Source organism: Alligator mississippiensis, chromosome 1, assembly GCF_030867095.1.
Source record: "Alligator mississippiensis isolate rAllMis1 chromosome 1, rAllMis1, whole genome shotgun sequence".
Lineage (NCBI taxonomy): Eukaryota > Metazoa > Chordata > Crocodylia > Alligatoridae > Alligator > Alligator mississippiensis.
This window is the reverse complement of record NC_081824.1, coordinates 9334882-9356352: the sequence shown is the minus strand read 5'-3', so window position 1 is coordinate 9356352 and position 21471 is coordinate 9334882. Positions and strand designations below refer to the sequence as shown.

Genomic DNA, 21471 nt, shown 5'->3' with positions numbered 1-21471 from the left:
GGGTGGATCCTACTCCTCCTCACTACCTTTTTGTGACTCACTCTAAAAGATAAGACAACGGTTTCTTACATAAATAGGTATATGAATGGATTTTCAGGACTTAAACAAAGTGATACAGACTCACACTTTGGCACATAAGTCAATTTAGATGCTAAACAGATGAAACAGAATCAGGCTTCTAGGGCTCAGGGTGGCCTAAGATACATGCTGACTAGCGGATGTGTTGTAGCAGCTATGCCACTACATTTGATACATTATCCCCACCAAAATGAAGAAGTACTAACACATACATGAGATTATTCCTATCCTTTCAATCCCAAAAGAGCTTCTGAAGACCTGTCCAGAATGTGAAGAGGTGAGGAAATCAAAACAGGGTAAAATGAATTCACCATCATCTCATACCCATGCACTGTTACTGGACATAAGGTACCCAGCCTGGCTCTTTCATTGGGAATATCTAATACAGAACTGGTAAGTCAGGAAAAGGACTTTAAAGGGATGCTTATGCTTCAGTCCAACAGTGACACTGGAGCACTGAGGAGGACTTTTAAACATCCCTTAGGGAGCAGATGCATGGGTAAAGGGTTGGGAATTAAAACGCTCTTACATAAAATGATGACCTGCAGCAAATCCAGACTCAGATTTCTTGGCTTTTCAGAGCAGCATAAGATGCAATGTTTCCATCTTAGGTATCTAGACAGGGCCTCCCCACCCCCTTAACCATCATATCCATGCAGCTCCCAATCTTTAATGCATGGTCTCTTTTGTGAGCTAGGGAAGTGCAATTATTCAATTTTATAGGGAGGGATCTGAAGCAGGGACAAGTAACCAAATTTGTAAAGGTACTTAGATTCCTAAAACCCACAGAAACCAATGGGAGGCACCCAAATTTATTTACAAATCTGGCTGTTGGTAGCCTGCCCAAAAATCAAATAGGAAATCTGTGAAATCTGTGATGTGGGGACCTGAAGACAGATGGCAAAAGGTGAGCCAGCTGCCCTAAGAGGGGACCATCCTTCCATCAGGACCCGGAGTGCAGTTGCTAGTGATGCATATCCACATTCATCATTCATAAGCCCAACTCTGTAATGTAGGGATGTCAAGGACTTTGCAAATCTACATCCATTTAACTTACCTTGCCCTCGGGAACAGCCTGAGCAGGTGCTGATGGCAGTGCACATGCTACTATCAAAGTTCATGAAAGTTGTATTGGAAACCAACAGCTCACGCCTTTTGGGAGTTTTCAGTCCTGCTGACATACAGCTAGCATCCTGCTATAAGAAAACAGTGAAATACATGAGCCCCCTCGTCTCTGGAGTAAATCCAGGATCCAAATCCTCTCTTGATGCATATTAGTGTAGCTTTGTTGAAGGCCATAGATCTACTGGCATGTATAAACTCTGAGACAATATTCCCCCCAAATCAGACATGCACGCAAGCCATGGAAAATACAAGTATCAATAAAAATGGAGATGAAAGCAAAGGTAAGGGGGGGGTGGTGGATAGGCAAAGAGGCCAAAAAGGGCCAGGAAGAGAAAATAGACATATAAAATAATAGTAGCTGTCCACAATATAGTACAAAGGCACATGGGAGAGGCTAGGCCTCCTGCTAATCCAGGTCAGGAAGCTCCACCACAAATAATGCTGTACCTCAATACTATGGCTGGGAACAAACAGGTACAGAAAGAGTGCAGGGAAGTGGAGGAGAAGATGGCAGGAACTCAGTTGAGACCATTGCTTTTAGTCCCATCTACTGCCCCATAACATTTCCCATTACAATCATCCTAGGGGTGGGAGAAGGCACATCTTTCCAAGCCACTACTGAGTCAGTGCCTCCCCATGTTAGCAATGGCTCATTCAGAACAGCCCAAACAGTTCTCACTCTTCAGGGTTTTTTTTCTCTCCATGTGCTTATGTCTTTATTCATTTCCACCCCAGCTGCTCACCTGATTCAATCCTTTGGCCTCAATATTTTCCCCTATCAAATATTTTTAGGGAAAAAAAAAAGATGAATATCCTTTCTTCCTTGCCAAGCATGTGTCCCTTACCTTAGACATTCTGCCTTTAATACAAGTAAATGCATTCCCTTATGTGCCAGTGCATATGCATTCAGGTCACTCACTGAAAGAACTAAAGTCCCTATAAAGCTGCCTGCAATGAACATTAGTCTTCCTCTTACCTACCACAGATCAGTCCTGGTACCGTACTGTGAAGGGGCCAAGGGCTCAGTTTGTAATTCTCCCACTATTTCCAAAAATAAAAATCAGCTTTTAAGGCACCTTTTAAAAAATTAAAGGGCTGGCAGAGTAGAATACCCAGTGTTCATGGTAAATTAATGTCATAAAGTTTTAATTGATGTTAAAGAGACATCATTATTAAAGGGAGAATTACATAAATTAAGATGTAAATTATGACAAGGAGACTCTTATCATGAGATAATCAAAGATAATCACCCCCTTGGGGGGCTTTGAGAAACAACACACATCTGAGCGCCTCTAAACCTCTTAGCAAGTGCGGCACTGGAGTTCTTCCATAGATCCTGTGACAACAACAACAAAGAGACTCAACACCCTTCGTATCTGAGAGAAACTCGCTGTACGGCTTGAACACTGGAAGATGAAACCTTTAAGACTGTTTTTATTCAAACTTGGCCCTCCCTATAGATCAACCCACTACATTAAATAGTGTCCTCCCATGCTTATAAATGAGTCTCTTCCAAGAATACCCACCAGCCAATCAGACTGGAAATATATTCCAAGCCAATTTTAAAACTGGAGCAAAGAAAATACAACAAGTCAGGTGCAATCAGCCATTGCTAAGCTTCTATGACTGTTAGTTGTTATTAGTGCTAGGCCCTACACAAACACCTAGTAGAAGATTTGATTTGCTAGCATAAATCATTGTTGCACGTGGCATTTTTCTATCACCAAAAATGACTTAATTCTCACACCGTGCTATAAAAATGGGCAGTATCATCATGTTTTCCACACAGAGAAACTAGGGGGAAAATAGTGCCCAAGCTATATTAGCACAATCAATGGCAAAATCAGGACTGAAACCAACCTCCTGGTTCACAGACCTGTGCTCTGCTCAACTCATGATATTAAACTGCAAAAGGTTTAGACTAGTGGTTATTAGAAGTGGTTGGAAAAGGTATGTACATAAAACAGCTTTCCACAAAAGGGTGTAGTTTCATCAAAGTCTAGCACACGGGTGGGCAAAATGTGGCCCGCGGACCGGATGTGGCCTTCCAGGCTGTTCTATCTGGCCCACAGGGCTCCTAAAAAATTTAGAAAATTAATATTTATCTGCCCCTGGCTGCCTGTCATGCGGACCTCGATGGCTTGCAAAAACTCAGTAAGCGGCCCTCCGCCCAAAATAATTGCCCGCCCCTGATCTAGCGGGTCAAACCTCATCATTTTTTTGATGGTGGGGGAAAAAGTAAAAGCCATTTTTTTTTATGCTGTCAACATTGTTTGTTTTAATATAATGGCTGTTAGAGTGATGCTGTTGCTACTCGGTTCCAGGAATTAAGCAAAAACCAAGAATTTTGTAGGGTGATATCTTTTATTGGACTTATTGTATAGTTGGGCTAGAGTTAGACAAGCTTTCAAAGGATGACCTGATGAAGAATGCCTTGCATTCAGAAGCTTGTCTAACTCTATCCCAACAATACAGTTGGTCCAATACGAGATATCACCCCCAGAAATCTTTACCCCTTGTAATTTGTTTTTGCCTTTGTTAAAATATGTTAATGTTATACTGTACATATATATAATATACATATATATATATATACATATATATATATATATATATACACACACACATATACATATAATATATATATATAAAATATACATATAATATTTTCTATACATATATATAACCCATCTATAATATAATATTTTATAATATATATTAAATTATAATATATTGTATTATATATATATATATATATATATATATATATATATAATGTACAATTATAATTTTTATATATATATAAAATGTATATATAGATGGGTAATATATTATCAGTGTTTCTCAACCTGTGGGTCACAACTCAAAAGTGTCTTGCAAGGATATATGAAAGGGTTGTGAACAAACTTTAAAAATGGACTCTCCTTTAAAGAAGAACAATGTTGGAAACTGTGGCTTTTCCCAAGCAGGCTGGTAGAGTCCCAGCCTGCACGGGGCTGCATGGGGCCCTCCATGCCCCCCACATACTCACCCCGTGCCCTGCACACTGGGGGCTGGAGCCTGGGGGCGGCGGGTCGGGAGTGAGGGGCACTGGGTCAGGACTGGCCATTGATGTTTACAGCTGGGTCCTGGTACAAAAAAAGACTGAGAACCACTGATATATTATAATATCCAACACTCCTATGACCCCAAGTCAAACCTTTCAGAATGCTTGTTTTGCAGGAAATTTCACATTTTCAAATTTCATTCTGAAGTCCAGCAGTTTGGGGGTTTTTTTCTTTCATAATCGTGCGATTTCCTGCAAGCCAAAAATTCTGACTCCTAGGCAGCTTTGGTAGTTCTGCTCTAGACATCACTTGACTTTTTCTTCTCTTGTGGAGGTCCTGAGGGACCCTGGGACACAGAGTCCCACCCAGACTCCATGTCCCACGTTTCAGCCGTGGGTCCTGTCTCCACTTGCCTTTCTTCTGAATTCCTTCCCCCTTCCCTGTGAGCCAAACGGCACAGCTCGACAGGCTGCGTCCAACCCATAGGCCATATTGGTCTATACAATAAACTTGCATGGATTGCAGTTTCTCATCTATCTAGTTTTCCAGCTGTTTCAATGACATCTGGTTTAAAATGTCATTGTTGTAGGGTGCTCTCTTCCCATTCCAACACAAGGAAGATAAAATGATGATGTCTCCAGCTTGGATGAGTGACAACGATATTGCCCCAGGTATGGTGTGAAAGGATACAGCGGCACTTAAGGTACCATCTTTCAGAGGAGAGGGAGAAAGCCAAAGCCCAGAGACGAAAGCATCTAAACAAGGGGTAGGTATTTAAATATCTCCATAAAGCTACACTTAAATCCTTACCACTCATGATATAGAGATTTCTTAAACTTTGGAACTTAACTGAACCTAGTCCTGAGACACAAAGGTAAAGCTTTGCTGAAGAACCAGCTGGTTTTTGGTTTGGGTTGTTTTTTAACTCACTCCTAATGGCTCTCAGACTGATTTGCTGGAGGAAAAAAAACCCAAGGCAGAATAAAAACAGCCACAAACCTTGTGCCCGAGGTGGCCGAGCAATAAGCTGTTAGTTACAGAGGTATTTCCAAGGCTTTCTACTATATCAATTCCAAACTCCTTGCAAGAATGTATCTGGAAATTTTGAAGTTCAAGGTTGCTGCTTCTAAAAATCTGTTTCAAATAAAAAAAAGAGAGAGAAAAAAAATCCTATGCTTTATTATTTTCCTTTCAACATTATATAGTAGAGGGAAAGAATTAAGGCGTTAATAGGAGTTGTCTTAATTATAGCTTGAAAATCTCGCCCTTAAATTTTATTTGTGCTTACAAGGGTTAAAAACATGCTTCTGTGTTGACACACACACAAAAAGATATTGGGGAAATGAGAGTCAATCATCAGTAAAGCACATGGCTAAAATGACAGAGCAATGGATAAAAAGAGAAAAAATAGGGTTTATCATCATAGAGATGTAGTCAGGATAAGCAATATTTTGGTTACATCCAAGCAGGTGACACTAGGAAGCCAGTTACAGAGAGGCAGCACGTTCAGAGCTGACAGAATACACTTCGTTCTTATGAAACGCCGGGTCACTAATATCCGAAGAACGACAAATCGATTCAGTCGCTTGAGTAACTGAGTCAGCATGCTAGAGAAACAGTAACAACATGTAAATCAATTTTATATTGCAAGCAAATATTTCCAGGGGTAGCATCCTAAAACGGCAGGGGTTGAGCCCCAATCTCTTCTAACTCTACAATTCTACACCTTCTGACCTTTCATTTGCATTTGCACCAGACACTGATGCATCCTGAAAAAAATCTCAAGATGCCATTAAAACAAACACATACCTGAGCCCCACCTTGATTCCTCCAGGCCATGAAGCTCTGGAACAGAACTGGGCCCAGGCTATTTGCACATTGGGGCTGATATTCGGGATATACCAGGAGACCATATCTGGAAGACAAGTGAAGACGGAGAGTGCTCAACTTTCTTTCTGGCTACTTCTGTGCAGGCTTTTCTTGGGTAATTGCAGAGATCTATGGCAGATTTGTGGAGATCCATCCTAGCATATATCGATAATAAAGAGATATGTGCATGCATCGAGCAGTCTCTAAAACCTACACCACTTCTTTTGCATGTCTCTCCAGAGTCCCGGACTCCAATTAAGCAAAGTACATAATTTAAATCATGTGAATAATCCCATTCTTACTCAGCAAAACACTATCTGTTGGTCCTGGGTATGACCAGAAACTGCATCCAACTAGAGGGCCTAGTTGCAACATGGTGGGACTACTTGTGGTGCAGTAGGTCCTATAAAATAAAACAGTGTAGCAACCTACAAAGTAAAGAGAGTATAGGGTGCTTCAAAACCCTAGCCCCCACTGCCTTGTGGGTGCTCCTTGGTTGGAGAAAGGCTTAGGGACATCACCTTAACAGAAACACACCCTCACTGAGGCTTTAGGCAGTCAGCAACAGTTCTTATCTGCTGCCCTCCGCCAGAAGCTATAACCATTGAGACACTGAACATCTGGACTCAGCCTGGCCTTTGGGCAGTCTTCATATTCTTGCCTAGGCATAAGTGTCAAAGGTTTTGGTGTAATTGTCTTACACCAAATGGATTCATCAGCACCTAGCTAGACCTCTTACATGTGCATCATGATACAGCGGATTGACGGTTGCCTACATGCGCACTTATATTTGTGCATGTGCTCTTTGGTTTTTTAACTGTTTTACAGACAAAATGCGATCCATCACATGTACGTGGTTAAACAGGTGATCAAAAGCTTAGTTAACACGCGTCCTTACATCTGCACTGGAATCACTTCATCTGCTAATACAAGGCAGCCACCTCTGGGGTAGTATGCAGCAGCTGTTAATAAGACAGCTGGCAAATACACTGCAGTTGAGACCCCACAGTAAAAGAAGAAGCATCTCATTGAAGCTAAAATGGAATCTATTTATAAATAGTCCTTAAGAAATAGGCAAAACTAAATCACTGTTAAATGACGACCCTCAGGTAACGCAATCTTATTCAAAATAACTGGATGAGTACAAAAGTTTAAATGTATATCTAAAGGGATAGAACTTTTTCTAGTTTTCTGTTGCAATTATAGCCCATTTTCCTTGTATGGGAAAAAAAAAGTCCTGAACCAAAAGGAATCCCACTATACCTTGTGCAAGAATGAGCTGTGTTCTTGCTGAAGGAGAGGACAGGAGTTTGAGATGGTCTCTTGGGGGAAAGATGAAAGAAATAACCATACCCAGCAGCACAAACCATGTTACCCTGCAGAGAAATATAAAAATACATTGATATCAGACAAGTTACCCCAAGAGTCCTGGAAATTCAACACTTATTTTGAAGTCACTTTGAGCCAGCCCTCTGTTCCTAATCCCTCGGCTCATGTAAGACTCTTAATGAAGTCAATGAATATTTGGTCAAGCTTGATCTCCCTCACTCGCTCCTGTTTCCTTTTTCACTCCGGACTGCTCCCAAGAGCAACAGCAGAAGCCAGCACTGCACGTTCAGACCAGGCCACAGTGTCTAGAAAAATAGCAAGCGTGTATGGAAGCACATCGCGATCTGCAACACACAGGTGATAAAAATCCAAGGTGACTCATTTTTTTATCCACTGAACTTCACTATGTAACTAAGTTGCCTGGTTAAAGATCAATTGTTGAATACCTAAAGTACTTACCAGTTTCGTTCTTGATATAAATATATATTTTCTATACAAAAAAGGAATCCCACTATACCACGTGCAATCCAATTGCATTCTTCTATCCAAAAAAAAATCAAGTTAACACAGTGTTGGAGTAAAGAAAATGATCCCTCAAATTCAGAGTGAACAGCTTCATAAAAGGCTGGAAACCGAACATGGATAAATTCAGGCTTGAGATAACATGTATGAGCAAGCCTCCATGCAGAAGTTGCTGAGTAGCGTTCTTCTGATGTTATTAAAATATGAGGTTAAATTAGCTTATCGCATTAGACTCTTCCGCCATAAAGCCCATAAATTCACTACTTGCAGAGGGAGCGGATAAGCAACAAGATGCAGACCCTCTGAAGCCTCTGGGTGAAATCCTGCCATGCTCAAACCCATCAGACTTTGGTCACTGATTTTATGGGGCCAGGACTTTACGTGTTAACCACCGTCCAGACCTGGCCCACGTGGGCAGCGACCAACCATAGATGTTGCTTGGTAGCAATTGTAGTGGTGCTTTTTAAGTGGATATTTATTGACCGGGATCTGGACTGAGGCCCACCACCTTCCTTAGCATGAATTGCGAGTTAGCTTTTGAACAGTAATGAGTTTTGGTCCCTAATGATCCAAGTCAAAACCGAGCAGTGACCTAGAGGTGAAAGCCTCCATATTCCAACTCCTTTCTCCCAACCCGTCCAAGCGAGTTCCCTGCAGTCATGATCTTTGACACCTGTCAAGAAGCAAAAGTACATCAATGCTTTGCCTTCTCTCAAGCATTGCCTTCTCTCTCTCCTTGCAGAGCCGCTGCTCTTTCGAGTGCGCCAACGCCAATCCCCTTCCTTTAACAAAATGCTTCTGCAGTCAGGTCACATTATGCTCAGGATCTTTTACTTGCGATTCCAATTGTGTATTCTGAGGATGATTCATAAGAAAAAAAAAAAAATATGCTGCAGATGTTTTTTCAGGCAGCCGGTGGCTTAAGGGCAGGGGTTTTAGGCAAGTGGGGAATTTTGTGTGAAAATCAATTCTTTGTGGAAGTCAATGTATTACCAATGTCCACACAGCCACAAGCCCAAAGAGAAATTGCCTGCCCGTGTGTGCCAGACACCTGGAGAAGAATATCTAAAGTCAGTAAAATAAAGCCAGCTGACGTTTCAAGTGTCTCTTAACTGCAATAGAGACAATATAAATATTTTATGAATGCCATTAGATGAACAATGCTAGGCCTTTAAGCCTCTGCTTGCTTTTCTCTTCTCACACACCAGAAAGCACAGGAGGACTATTCCCCAACTTTTGGACCCCTCCAGAGTGGGGCACATATTCCCAATGGGTCTGTGGTTAGTGACCATTTGCATTGCAGCCGGTTTCATCAAATGTCACGGCAGGAGAACAAAGCAGAAAATGATCAGATCCAAATAGCTTCCTGTCCTCTGTTTCATATTTGAGGGAGTGGCTAGTTGGATGATGTTGGGAAAGGGTTGTAGAAGATTTTTTTTAGCAAGGAAACATCAGTCATTGCTTTGACAGCGCTTTGCAGTTTTGGGTCTCTATACTGGTCTGATGGAGAAGTGCCCATCTAAACACTAATGCACACCCCTCTCTGAAGCCTTGGTTTGAAGTCAGGGCTCAGTTTGTGTAGAGACTAGACCACCTTCTCATGCTAAATGGTGCTTCCTTTATTGCCCGAAGCACATCAGAGAAGTATTTATTTGAAGCACAAACAGAGGCTTTCCCATGCCCCAGGCTTTCAGTGCACTAGGAACTCAGAGAAGTATGGAGCCGATTGCACCAGGCACCAATGCAAAAATCTCAAAATCCCATTAAAACAACTAGCACTAGGAACTCAGAGAACCATGGAGCCGATTCCTCTCACCAAGGTTTAAAATGACGTGAACAGAAAATCAGCCCTTATATATCCTGAAATGGGTGGTGGTAGCTGAGCTCTGTCTCCCTTCATGTGGACAGAGGTCTGAAGGTGAATAAATGGAGACATTATTTGATGGAGAAACTGATTTGGACCTGGATGAGGAAGAAGCCAGCGCTCTGCTGAAATCATCCTATAACCCTGTGAAAATATCGTGATCATGATTTCTTCTGTCTTGGAGAGGAGTTTCAACCCCAATGCTTGGCTACTGAGCCATAGCCTCCAATCAGTCATATCCACAAAGATATTGAAATGCTTATTATAAAGACCAAGCCTTTATGAACACATTAGATGAACCAAAAAAAAAAAAAAAAGGTAGCTTCACCAGTTCATAAATGATACTCTGCCTAATTTTCTTGTTACTTTAGATGCCCCCAGCTTTCTCTTACAATGGTTTGTAAATTGGGTGGATGCAAAAAACGTGCCTTATTCGCAAGCAAAGTTGCCTTGAAGGTAACCTAACCTAACTTTGCATCATTAAGCTTATCTACAACTCTCCGAGAAAGACAAGGCAAGGGAGAAATTGTTGTTGTGGACAGTTGATTGGTTCAGTTCCTATGGGTGGGCAATAAGGCCGGTCAGGGAGTTTCAGTGATAAAGCTGATTTGAGACAGAGTGAAGCTTTTTGGGAGAGAGGTCAACTTGTATTAACTTCCAAATTGAACTTGGGAGAGAGGTAAACTTGAAATTAACTTTCCAAAAAAAGGGTGAAAGAAAGGTTTGAAAGTATTTAAACGTCACATTTTGATATCTTTTAAGTAAAATCTTGGAGGGTTTTTTCTTCAAATAAATTATTTACACTATCAAAATTTAGTTGATGGTTTTACCAAAATTGGAGGTTTTATCAACATCAAAATGGAAACAAAGCATTTAAAAATACAGAAAGAAAAGTTGTTGATTGACCTGAATCAATATTTTTCTATTTTGATGTTTTATGAAAAATTTTGAGGTTTCAATTTTTCATCACATTTTGGAATGAGTTGTTTTTTGGCGTTTTTTTAAAGCTCAAAGATTTTTATTGGATGGAGAACCTCATCCTTTCCAGCCCTACTTTACAGTCCCTGAGGTATTCTTAGGTCTCATAACTATGTGGAACTGGATTGAAACTGCCTTATCTCACTTGGTTTGTCATCCAGACTATCTTATATCTTGAGTTTGATATAAATGATAAAACTAGACAGGAATGGATTAAACATGCATCTTGGGATTTTTTCACCCCCAATATTTTATGAGTCTTTTGATGAGCCCAAGATGATTTCTGATTTTTTTAATGAAACAAAACTTGGAAAGAGTTAAGAGGATTGGAATTTTCTTGCAAACACTTCTCCCCATGCTGAAAAGTGACATTTCTAATAAAAATAAATATGCATAATATCAAAACTTACTAAAGCCAATAACATTCTGCATTTTGTCACCTTAGGAAGCTAATCTTCCAGCTCTTTATGGGTTTTTTTTGGATAGAGAGCTTTTGTTTTACCTCTATCTGATTAGCAGGAGCCTGGATATAGATCCCTGCTGGTGACACAGCTTCAAGGTTGGAAAGTCCATCAGTTCCAGATAGTCCGATGAGTATATTGTGCCTGATTTTGTTCCCCTGCTCTAACCATCCTCCTGAAAAGCAACCACAGACAGAAACTCATCACCTACAGCTCCAAACCTTCACCTAGGTAGATCGTCTACTCCTCATGTTTTATTCCTGTCCATGCTTTTGTGCATGATGCTATGCACTGCCTGCTTCTGACTCCCCACCAGAGCAACGGTTGCATTTTCCGATGCTCTAGATATTGCTTGAAAAGTTCTTGGGAACCACATAAGAAACACTCTTTCCCCTAAAACAGAGGTTCCCAACCACCGGGTTGGGCCGCAAAGGGTTGGTGCAGGGCCGTGACACAAGCCCTCTGCTCGGACCCCCATCTGTCCACCTGGGCAAGCGGTTTCTGCCACCAGCAGTGACATATGGGGTTAAAGCTGGGGGGTGGGAAAGCCCTAAAAGGGAGACAGCCAGCTTCATGTTCCCTGCCCCACTCCCATGCCAGTACACAAGAAAAAAAAAGGTTGGGAACCACTGCCCTAAAGAGCTTACAGTCTAAACATAGGTGAAAGAGAGGGGAAGAGTGTTGTTATACCCCATTTACAAATGGGGAATTGAGGCCAAAAGAGATGAAGAAATTTGGAAAAGGTCACATGGGCAGCTTTGTTACATGGGAGCCAGGAATCGAACCCATCTCCTGTGTTGAATATGTTTTAGCCAGCCATATTTACAGGACATTCAGGAATAGATCTCAACACAACTCCTGTAGCCATGCACCTCAATTCCTTAGGTTATTTTTTTTTAAGCCATGAACTAGGCAATGGACAGGCAGGTTCAACCAACTCCCCCAAGCACATCAGCATCCCTGCATGTGGTAACAAGGTCCTACAACCTGCTTATTGTGTAGGTTAGCAAAGAGAGGAAAGAAACCCCCTGTAAGTATGTCTCTAACCAAGTGGCCGGGCACTGAGAATCAGCCATGCTCTGTTCTGCTTTCATTCTCAGACACACTGCACTGCAAAAGAAAAGCCAAAATCCTATTGCCTTTTCTAATCTCTAGGCAAGATGCTGGGGAACACCATAGCCTGGGTTTGCTCATCTTCTACAGCAGGCCCCAGTGCTTTCTGCTTGCCTCTTTCCCTGTAAAGCTCTCTCAAATCTCCTAGCTCAACCCTACCCTAATCATTAGATCATTCTCATTGTATGGCTGGCTGCACTACATCTGGTTAGCCTACAACAGGGGTGGGCAGAATAAAGCCTGCGGGCTGGATACGGCCTGCCAGGCCATTCTATCCAGTCTGTGAGGCCCCTAAAAATTAGTCAATTAAAATTTATTTGCTCCTGGCTGTGTGTCAAAGCTAACAGGAGCCAGAGGCCGTAGGACCCAGGGGGAGCCCTCATCAGAACTGAGCAGCCCAGTCCTGTCCACCCCCAGGCATTTCGTTCTCTTCCTGCCCCTGCCATGCTTTGGCACCATGTGGCTCCTTGCTCCGTTGCTGAACTGGGAAGCATGGGGCTGCACCAGTGTGTGTGTGTAGGCAGGGGCAGAGTGTCTGGGTATGCATGTTCATAGGGTGAGTCCCACAAGTACACCCCACCATACACATGCATCCACCCCCCCCTTGCACTGCCATACATGCAGACCCCCACAGCCCCTCATACACCCAGCCACCCTCCTCCCACACACGACCCCCCACAAACTCCATACCCACCCACACCCCACATACCCACACACTCACAGTCCCCCACAAACCTATATGTACCCCCCATGATATTCAAGAGTAAGACTTAATTTTAAGCTATTGTGCGATCACCTCTATGTACACTACACAAACACGTGTAAATCAGGACAAAAATATTTTTTGAAATCAAATGAATGAATGCTATAGGCGTTTGCTTTTTAGAATATAATTTGGCATTTTTCTGGTTCCGAGATGGCAAAACCCCTTGATGAAAGGAGTACTTCCAGGGCCAAGGGGAAAGACTTCAGGTGGCAAAGGGCAGGGGATAGGAGGTGGGACTTCCAATCACAAGATGACAACCAGGGGGCATGGCTATCCATGTGGCCCTCGACAGCTTGCCAAAACTCAGTAAGCGGCCATCCACGAAAAATAATTGCCCGCTCCTGGTCTACACGGAGCAAAGCTATTCTGCCTTCTACTTGACTAACACAGCTAACTACATCCCACCAGTCTTGCTCCAGACTTGTTCTTAGCTCCTAAAGGGGCAGACAGCCCCGTTACAATCCCTTGATTTTCTACTGTAAGGAAATACCAGCTGTCATGTGTGTGGAAAAAACAGCCAGCTCAATCCAGGAAAGATTCACATCACTCTTCCTTTAAAAGGAACCTGGTCCTCCCTTGGAATAATGTTAGTTGAAATTCCCCCTAGTTCTGCAAGGAAATACGTTCCTGCCCTGATAACAACTGTCAGAAGTCCAGCTGCTCCCCTGAAAAATATGCATCAGGTTTGGGGCTTTATTTTTCATCTGTCTCCACAGCCTCTTTGGCTTTTATCTCTTTGTGGAACTACATCCTATTGAGAAATGTTTCCTTTCTGGATGGTATTTATTTCAATCAAAGCTACTGTCAGAACACAAGCAAGGGCTTGAACCACTGCTTTTGACAGCCACATAGATTTGAAAGGAGGCATACAAAGTCTTGGCTTCTAGGTCAGAGCCTCGTTTGCCAATTAAGGTTAAGCCCAGAGCAGCTTTTATGACTGTCCTGCAAAATAACCCCCACCCAGAAAATAAGGGTTTTAGATGAAACTGCTTTAAGATTCCAATAACAACACGATACATTCATCTTACCAGACCCTTTGGAGCTGCTGACATCAAGATCATTAAAAGTGTCTTGGGGATACCTTCAGAGGACATGTTAAGCTCAGCCCAGAACCCTGAGCATAAGGCATCCATCTGAGCATGAATAATCAGAGGCATTGTGGGCAGTCAGAGATCAGGGTTCACTTCCTGCCTTTGCCACTATGCCAACTCTGGGGAAACTCACTTCATTTATGCCTGAATTCTCCATTTAGAAAACATACCTAATAATACTACTCTTCCTTATCCTCTAGTTGCTTGTAAGATCATGAGGACCAGAGACTGTGTCTTACTATGTTTAGTGAAGTGCCTACCACTGGGCCTCAATGAGTGTGCTGAGCTGCAAGGCAGGATGAAAAGTTTTTCTTTATCTGTTTAAATGACAACGGATAATCCAGAGCCTCCAACTGGTGGCAGCCAAAATAAACCAATACCATTGCTCAGGTGGCATAAGATGATATTCCAAATATGAGAGTGATTTTAGTCCAGGAAAATATGTTGGTGTTCACCATTTCACTTCAAGTTCCAGTTTAGTCAAGTTCTTTAATCTCTGCTTATTTTTTAAGTTGTTTTTACATCCTTTCTATTACAGGCAAATCCATTACTTTAAAAAAAAAAATCTTTTATCTATTGCTAGATTGAAAGGCAAAGAGGTTGGGGTGGGAATTGAAATGGTTTCACGTGCATCATAAGAAAAAGTTGTAGGCAATGTATGGTGACAAGAAATAGTGGCATGGTGGCAAGGATAGTGAAATGGTGACATTACATGATAAAGCTTGAAAGTCATAGTCCACAAGACAGCTGTCAGTGAGCACAGATATATGTTAGCAGCTCAGCCAGGGCAAAGATGCGGGCTGTCTGAAACTAACTTTCTTTCCCTTTGGAAATTTTGATGGATGACACCTTTAGCATAAAGGCCATATACAAGTTTGTTGGAACTTTCTCTCTCTCTTACCCAACAGGAGCCCGTGGCCTGAAATGTTATAGAAAACATTGTTGTCCACACTTAGATCCGAGGTCCCAGAGATGCCGAGTCCCCGACCAAAGGAATCCCAAACAGAGCAACCACGAATGTAAGAATCTGGAAATAAAAGAGTACTGTGAGAAGAAAGAATGAATAGAAATGCCAGGCTCCCTTTTTTAAACATGATGCTTTTGCATGAAGTATTCAGCTACTGATGCTACATGGTTGATCAAGCTAGCTCTGACATGTCAAAGAGATCAAGCAATTTAAGCCATCTGCTCTTACTTCATAGAGGTTTTTTTGTTGTTTTTTTTTCCTTTAACCAGCCTTCAGGTATTGCTACCAGGATGAGTTTTCCTCCTGCAGAAATAACTATGAACTGATAAAACAGGGTGTTACAGTTGCACAGCATAATGATGTTTGAAAGCAGAATCACGCTATTCCAACAGAATATGGCAGTAGGCCTGCAAAGAGCCCATATTTTTCATAGCACCACCCCATTAACTAACTTCATGTCACAACATGGTGACACTATGTGATTCTGGCCTTCACAGAGAACTCTACAATGTAATTAGTTTTGCACAGACATGGGGGGGGAGGGAGAATATTTGCCATCCAGTGGTCTTCGAAGCAATATATCAGCAGTACAAGATCTGATGACCTCCACCCTAGGGTGCTGAGGGAATTAGCAGAGGTCATTGCGGGACCCCTGGCATGGCTTTACAAGCACTCTTGGTGCTCTGGTGAGGTGCCAGAGGATTGGAAAAGTGCCAATGTGGTCCCCATTTTCAAAAAAAGGGAGGAAGGAGGACCCAGGGAACTATAGGCTAGTTAGTCTTACCTCAGTCCTGGGGAAGCTCTTTGAGAAAATTATCCAGGTGCACATCTGTGAGGGGCAAGCAGGGGAGGTTATGCTCAGGGGCAACCAACATGGGTTCATTAGGGACAGGTCCTGTCAGACCAACCTGGTGGCCTTCTACAACCAGGTCACAACACCCTTGGATGCAGATGTCGCAGTGGATGTAGTCTTCCTGGACTTTAGGAAGGCCTTCGACACCGTCTCTCACCCCATTCTCGTTAAAAAATTAGGAGATTGTGGTGTCGATGCCTACACAGTCAGATGGGTCGCCAATTGGCTGGAAGGCCGCACCCAGAGAGTGGTGGTGGATGGCTCATTTTCGACCTGGAGGGATGTGCTCAGTGGGGTTCCCCAGGGCTTGGTCCTTGGGCCTGCAGTGTTCAACATCTTCATCAGCGACTTGGACAAGGGGGTGAAAAGCACCTTGCTTAAATTTCAGATGACACTAAGATGTAGGGAGAAGTGGGCATGCTAGAAGGGAGGAATAGGCTGCAATCAGACCTGAACAGGTTACAGGGGTGGGCGGATGAGAACAGGATGGGTTTCAATACTGACAAGTGCAAGGTGCTGCACCTGGGGAGGAAGAACCAGCAGCAGACCTACAGGCTGGGGAACTCCCTTCTCATCAGTGCAGAGACAGAAAAGGATCTTGGAGTCATATAGACTCCAAGGTGAACATGGGCTGCCAATGTGGGGAAACGGTCAGGAAGGCTAACTGCACCTTGTCCTGCATCCACAGATGCATCATGAGCAGGTCCAAGAAGGTGATCCTCCCCCTCTATGCGACACTGGTCAGGCTGCAGTTGGAGTACTGCGTCCAGTTCTGGGCGCCACATTTCAGGAGGGATGTGGACAGCATGGAGAAGGTCCAGAGGAGGCCACCCGCATGGTCAGGGGGCAGCAGGGCAGGCCCTACGAGGAGAGGCTACGGGACCTGAACCTGCTCAGCCTCCGCAAGAGAAGGCCGAGGGGGGGGATGTGGTGGCCATCTATAAACTGGCCAAAGGGGACCAGCAGGCAATAGGAGAGTCCCTGTTCCCCCAAGCACTACTGGGAGTAACAAGGAATAACAACCATAAGTTGATGGAGAGTAGATTCAGACTAGACATCAGGAGGCGCTACTTCACTGTCAGGACAGCTAGGATCTGGAACCAACTTCCAAGGGAAGTGGTGCTTGCTCCTCCCCTCAGGGTCTTCAAAAGGAGGCTGGATAGACACCTTGCTGGGGTCATTTGACCCCAACATCCTTTCCTGCCATGGCAGGGGGTCAGACTTGATGATCTGTTCAGGTCCCTTCTGACCCTACCAGCTATGAAACTATTTACCTGGCAGCTAGTAAGCTATGTGCAAATTAGCAACCTTGGTTAATTTATGATGGGCAATTCTTTACAAGACCAGTCAGAGTGTAACGCAGCCCAATGCAATTGCACTTAATACTGAGGAAAAGTCAGTATTTCCTGCCCATTTCAGGATACAAAGAAGTTTGTCCACTGGCTGGCTGTCTTGTGGACTTGACCCAACTCATTCAGCATCAACAGAAAACCTCCTATTGATGTCAAGAGAATTGGCTTGTATTCTCCTTTTGTCACAGAAATGCACTTGCAAGCCACAATAATGATGGGCAAACCCTAAAAGAAGGCTATTTCAAGTTCCAAAAAGTAAATAATCCCCATGACATTACTAAAGTTCTCTGCCAATCTATACCCACAAAGGTTTTAAGTCTTCCTGTTCTTCCAGATGCTGCACTAGAAATAATGAAAATGGGCTTTCATGATATTTTAGGGCTTCTGTTTCCAGACCCTGCTAAAGCACGTGGACTTAGAGCTGTAGCAAAAATGAACTATACTATATGTATAGTTCATATGTACTATATGTATGAATGTTTTAAAACTTCTTTTAGGGGTTGGGCTCTAGCAGGGCCAAAATGTGGATTTCTTATTTTTGCCAAACTGATTCACCCCTCTTTACTCTGAAACACATTTGGTGGAGAGCTAAGATTGGGCAGATTTTCTCAAAATCCACCTAAGTTCAGCTAGTAGAAGCCTGGTTTCTGGTACTACCTGGGCCTCTCTCTGCTGTGCAAGAGCATAATTATCTCACCAGTCAAACGGGCAGTCCCAGCAATGGTCAGGGCACTTAGATGCTGCTGAAATGCTTGGCCGACGTGCTGGAACTGGACCCCTTCCAAACGGATGTGGCTTTCTTCACCCTGGAAAGCCTGCATCATAACAACAGCACCCATCTCCTGGGACCCAAGCTTCTTCTCACTCCTCTTATACAGACATCCTGAGGCATCTGAAACACAGCAAAGAGAGTCTGTAAATGGCACTGCTCCACAGTGACCCCATGCTCTGTGAAAAGTCTTCTGCCACATCCTTCTCTGAATTAGAGCTGTTCATTTTTTGGAAGAATGTATATGGAAATCAGCAGGAAGCTGTGGTCATTTTATGCTCGGAAAAGTTCCCTCTGTTCAGTTTTAAATAGGCTTGTGCCTGGGAAAGATGGATTTGACACCCATTTAGCTTGGGTCAGAATCGTGAAAAGGCGATTGGGCATGGAAGTGCTTGAATTACGCTGCAATGAGAATGCTTCAGAAGTCCTCGGGAACATTAGTTTTTTGCAGTATCTCTCGGAGGAGGGTAGATTAGTATTACCATCTCCAGTTCACAAGTGAGGAAAAGGAGACACAGAGGTGAGCTGCCAAGTTGTCTGATGCTAGAGATGGAGTCACGGTTGGGTGCCAGGTGTGCTGATTGAAGATTCGAATGGGCACTAGGTGTGAATGATCCTCTTGCCCCTCAAAACAGTTCCTCTGGGTCTGCTTAAGGCATGCTGGTGGGCAGCAACTGAAGGTGTGTACTTTTAAAGGCCAAAGCTGTACCCACTCAGGAACGGTATTTTTTTTTCTTTTTTTGGAAAGAAAAATAACCCCAAATCCAACTCAAATCTTCCTCCCATTCTTCCTCTGATAAATCCAGCTCTATTGTTTTCAACACGGGCATTTCAGAAATTATATTTACAGGCTCCACATGAGGTGGACTGCCAATCCATAGTGCACAACAAGCAGTTAGCTGTTGGACATCAGCTGACGTCTAATGTTGAAATTTGAAAGCATGAAACATTTGGTTTTTAAAGGAAACATAATGCCAGAGCAACCGCCAGGCCTGCCTCTCTCTGCATTGCAGTCAGTGAGTCTGTTCCCACTTTCTTTTAACATGGTATAAATCAGGAACACCTCCGCTGAAATACAGTGGTATTAAACTGGTGTAAAGCCAAAGGAAGAGAAAGGAGAACTGGATCAACTGGCCTTATTTTATTAGGTTTTCCAAATGCTATGAAGAGCTATCACCCTTTTTATTTTGTTCTTTTTTCCCCCCCTTTTAAGCAGAATCCTGATATTTTACCCTTAAGAGCACAGAAAACATTGGTTTTTAATCTTTGAGTTGCTAAATAATAAACAGAGTTTAAAAATTAATATATGTATGCTGATAATGTTATTTTCAAAGGATAGTCTCTTAAACCCATAGACTTTGGGGAAAATAAGTGGGGGTGAAGGGGACATTTCTCAAGATGGCTTGAAAAAACAATGCATGAATAATACATCCAAGATACAACAAGCAAACTCAGTCTGAATCCCAGGACTTCATATTTCAACGTCAAACAACATCTGGAAAGATACATTCACTTTTCTGGCATTGAGGTACTTCAGGGTTTTTGTGTTAAGAAGGATTGCCTAACACAAGGATACGACCATGTCATTTCAGGGGAACAACGAAGCCTTTATTTACTTATTTCCAAAATTTTGTTAAAAGAGCCTTCCCACCTCCTGAAACGCCTGCTGCTGCACACATCCGGAGGTGGGACATCCTCTCACCAGTCACGTTTCCTTGGACAACAATCCTTCTGCTCAGCAACGCCACAACAGCACTCAAAGAAAGGTGCTGCCCTCCCATCTGTTCCTCCTCAAACCCATGGGGGAACCTGTTAAAGATACAGTAGAAGACACAGCCTGAATACCATGAGAAACCATCTCCTATTTGATTCCCCCTTAGCTTAGAGAACTCAGAACTGGATGAAAAATTGTCCAAATCCATGTTTGTTAGGAGTCAAAGGTTACTTTTCAGCCCATCTCTATATCTCGACTACAGTAGCAAGGTGCTGTGAAATATAAAATGGAGAAGAGTGGAGATGGATGTGGGTTGGTTTATAAAAGATTCAAGTAGTTTTATATAGAAAAATCTTTTGTGGTGAATTCTGAATCTACCGGGTTTCTTTATTGTGAACCTAAAGCCTATATCTGGTTCATCGAAGTCCTGACAAACAAGGGACAAGGTCTAGGCTAGGGCTATGCGACTGGCAGCCTGTGGGTCACATGAAGCCCATGAGTGGTTAATGTGTCCTGCTCCTCCCCACCTCCCAGCTCCTTCCCAGCCACCACTCCCCCTATTGCTCGGGTTCTCCTTCCCAGAAGGGTCAGCATGGGGGCTAAGGTTGGAGCTGCCTGCACAGTGTGTGGAGGGGAGAAGGGGAGTAGCCACTGGTACATGCTGCATCATGGGAAGATGCAGCCTGGGGGCCCCAGCTGCATTACACTAGGGGGGTTTTGGGAGGAGGGAGGTTGATCTATGTTGTCTTGGTTTTTGAGTTTTCATTCATTTGGAAATAATGAATGTCATAGTCGTTAGCATATAGGGGTCACTCATTCTTTCCAGAAATAAAACAAGTAGCTCAGCCTCCCAAATTATACTCACTGACTTTGTGTAAAGCTATGTCTATACAAAGAGCTCTTTACCACCAGTAAACTATACGAGCAAGGTGCTCCTACACTAGACGCAGCCATAGTGGCAAAACCAGTGTTCTGTAAAGATAAAGTACAGGCACCCACGATGGCCGAAACAACCTACCCTATTTTCTTACTCCTTATCCCTCAAAATCAACTTTCCAAAACTGGGGTGTGTGTATTAAGAAGGGAAGCTGATTTTCTGCCTGGGTGAGAATCACCCTTGTTTGACTCCTGCTCACAGTGCAGCAGCTGTTGCATTATTATTCAGGCAGCGGAGGGAGTCAATTGAATCAATGGCTCATTGTTCTTCATTCCAGAGGTGTTAACGATCATTTCTCCATTTTAATAGTCTTAATATTCCACTGATCGACCCATGATTTCTTATGTCAATGTTGCTGTTTTGTAGTCGTTATACACGTCTCTTTTATTTCACTGCCTTGGAAACTCTTTAGCCCTTTTCATAGATCCACCCATGGAAGCCAGTCTTCAACAACAGCTAGGACTTCAGCTTTAGTTAAGCCAGAAAGGTAGGGTGACACAGCTGAAGATTAGGTTCTGTCTCTGCTCTATTCAGCCACAACTGGGGGGGGGGTGTCTTTTTTTCTTCATTCTGCCTTTCAAAAAGAGTGAGTAGATTATATAACAGGGCATACTGTTTGCAGGAAAATATGATATA

The 21471-nt window shown here is 43.0% G+C and overlaps 1 protein-coding gene across 12 annotated transcripts in view; it reads right to left on the bottom strand.

Moving 5' to 3' along the window:
• Positions 1-21471, bottom strand: part of PKHD1 (PKHD1 ciliary IPT domain containing fibrocystin/polyductin) — a 389637-nt gene that overhangs the window by 183417 nt on the left and 184749 nt on the right. For 11 of the 12 annotated variants that reach the window (XR_002091425.2, XM_019491318.2, XM_019491321.2 and 8 more), the window contains 8 exons: positions 19836-19993; positions 18113-18307; positions 15145-15270; positions 11315-11448; positions 7383-7495; positions 6060-6165; positions 5250-5384; positions 1136-1274 (listed from right to left, as the gene is read on the bottom strand). Coding sequence is in view for 11 of the 12 variants with exons in the window: in XM_019491318.2 (XP_019346863.2) it covers positions 1136-1274; positions 5250-5384; positions 6060-6165; positions 7383-7495; positions 11315-11448; positions 15145-15270; positions 18113-18307; positions 19836-19993 (1106 nt within the window). In the remaining variant the exon portion in view is untranslated. The remainder of the gene's footprint in view (positions 1-1135; positions 1275-5249; positions 5385-6059; positions 6166-7382; positions 7496-11314; positions 11449-15144; positions 15271-18112; positions 18308-19835; positions 19994-21471) is intronic. The other variant, XM_019491320.2, reaches the window with a different exon arrangement.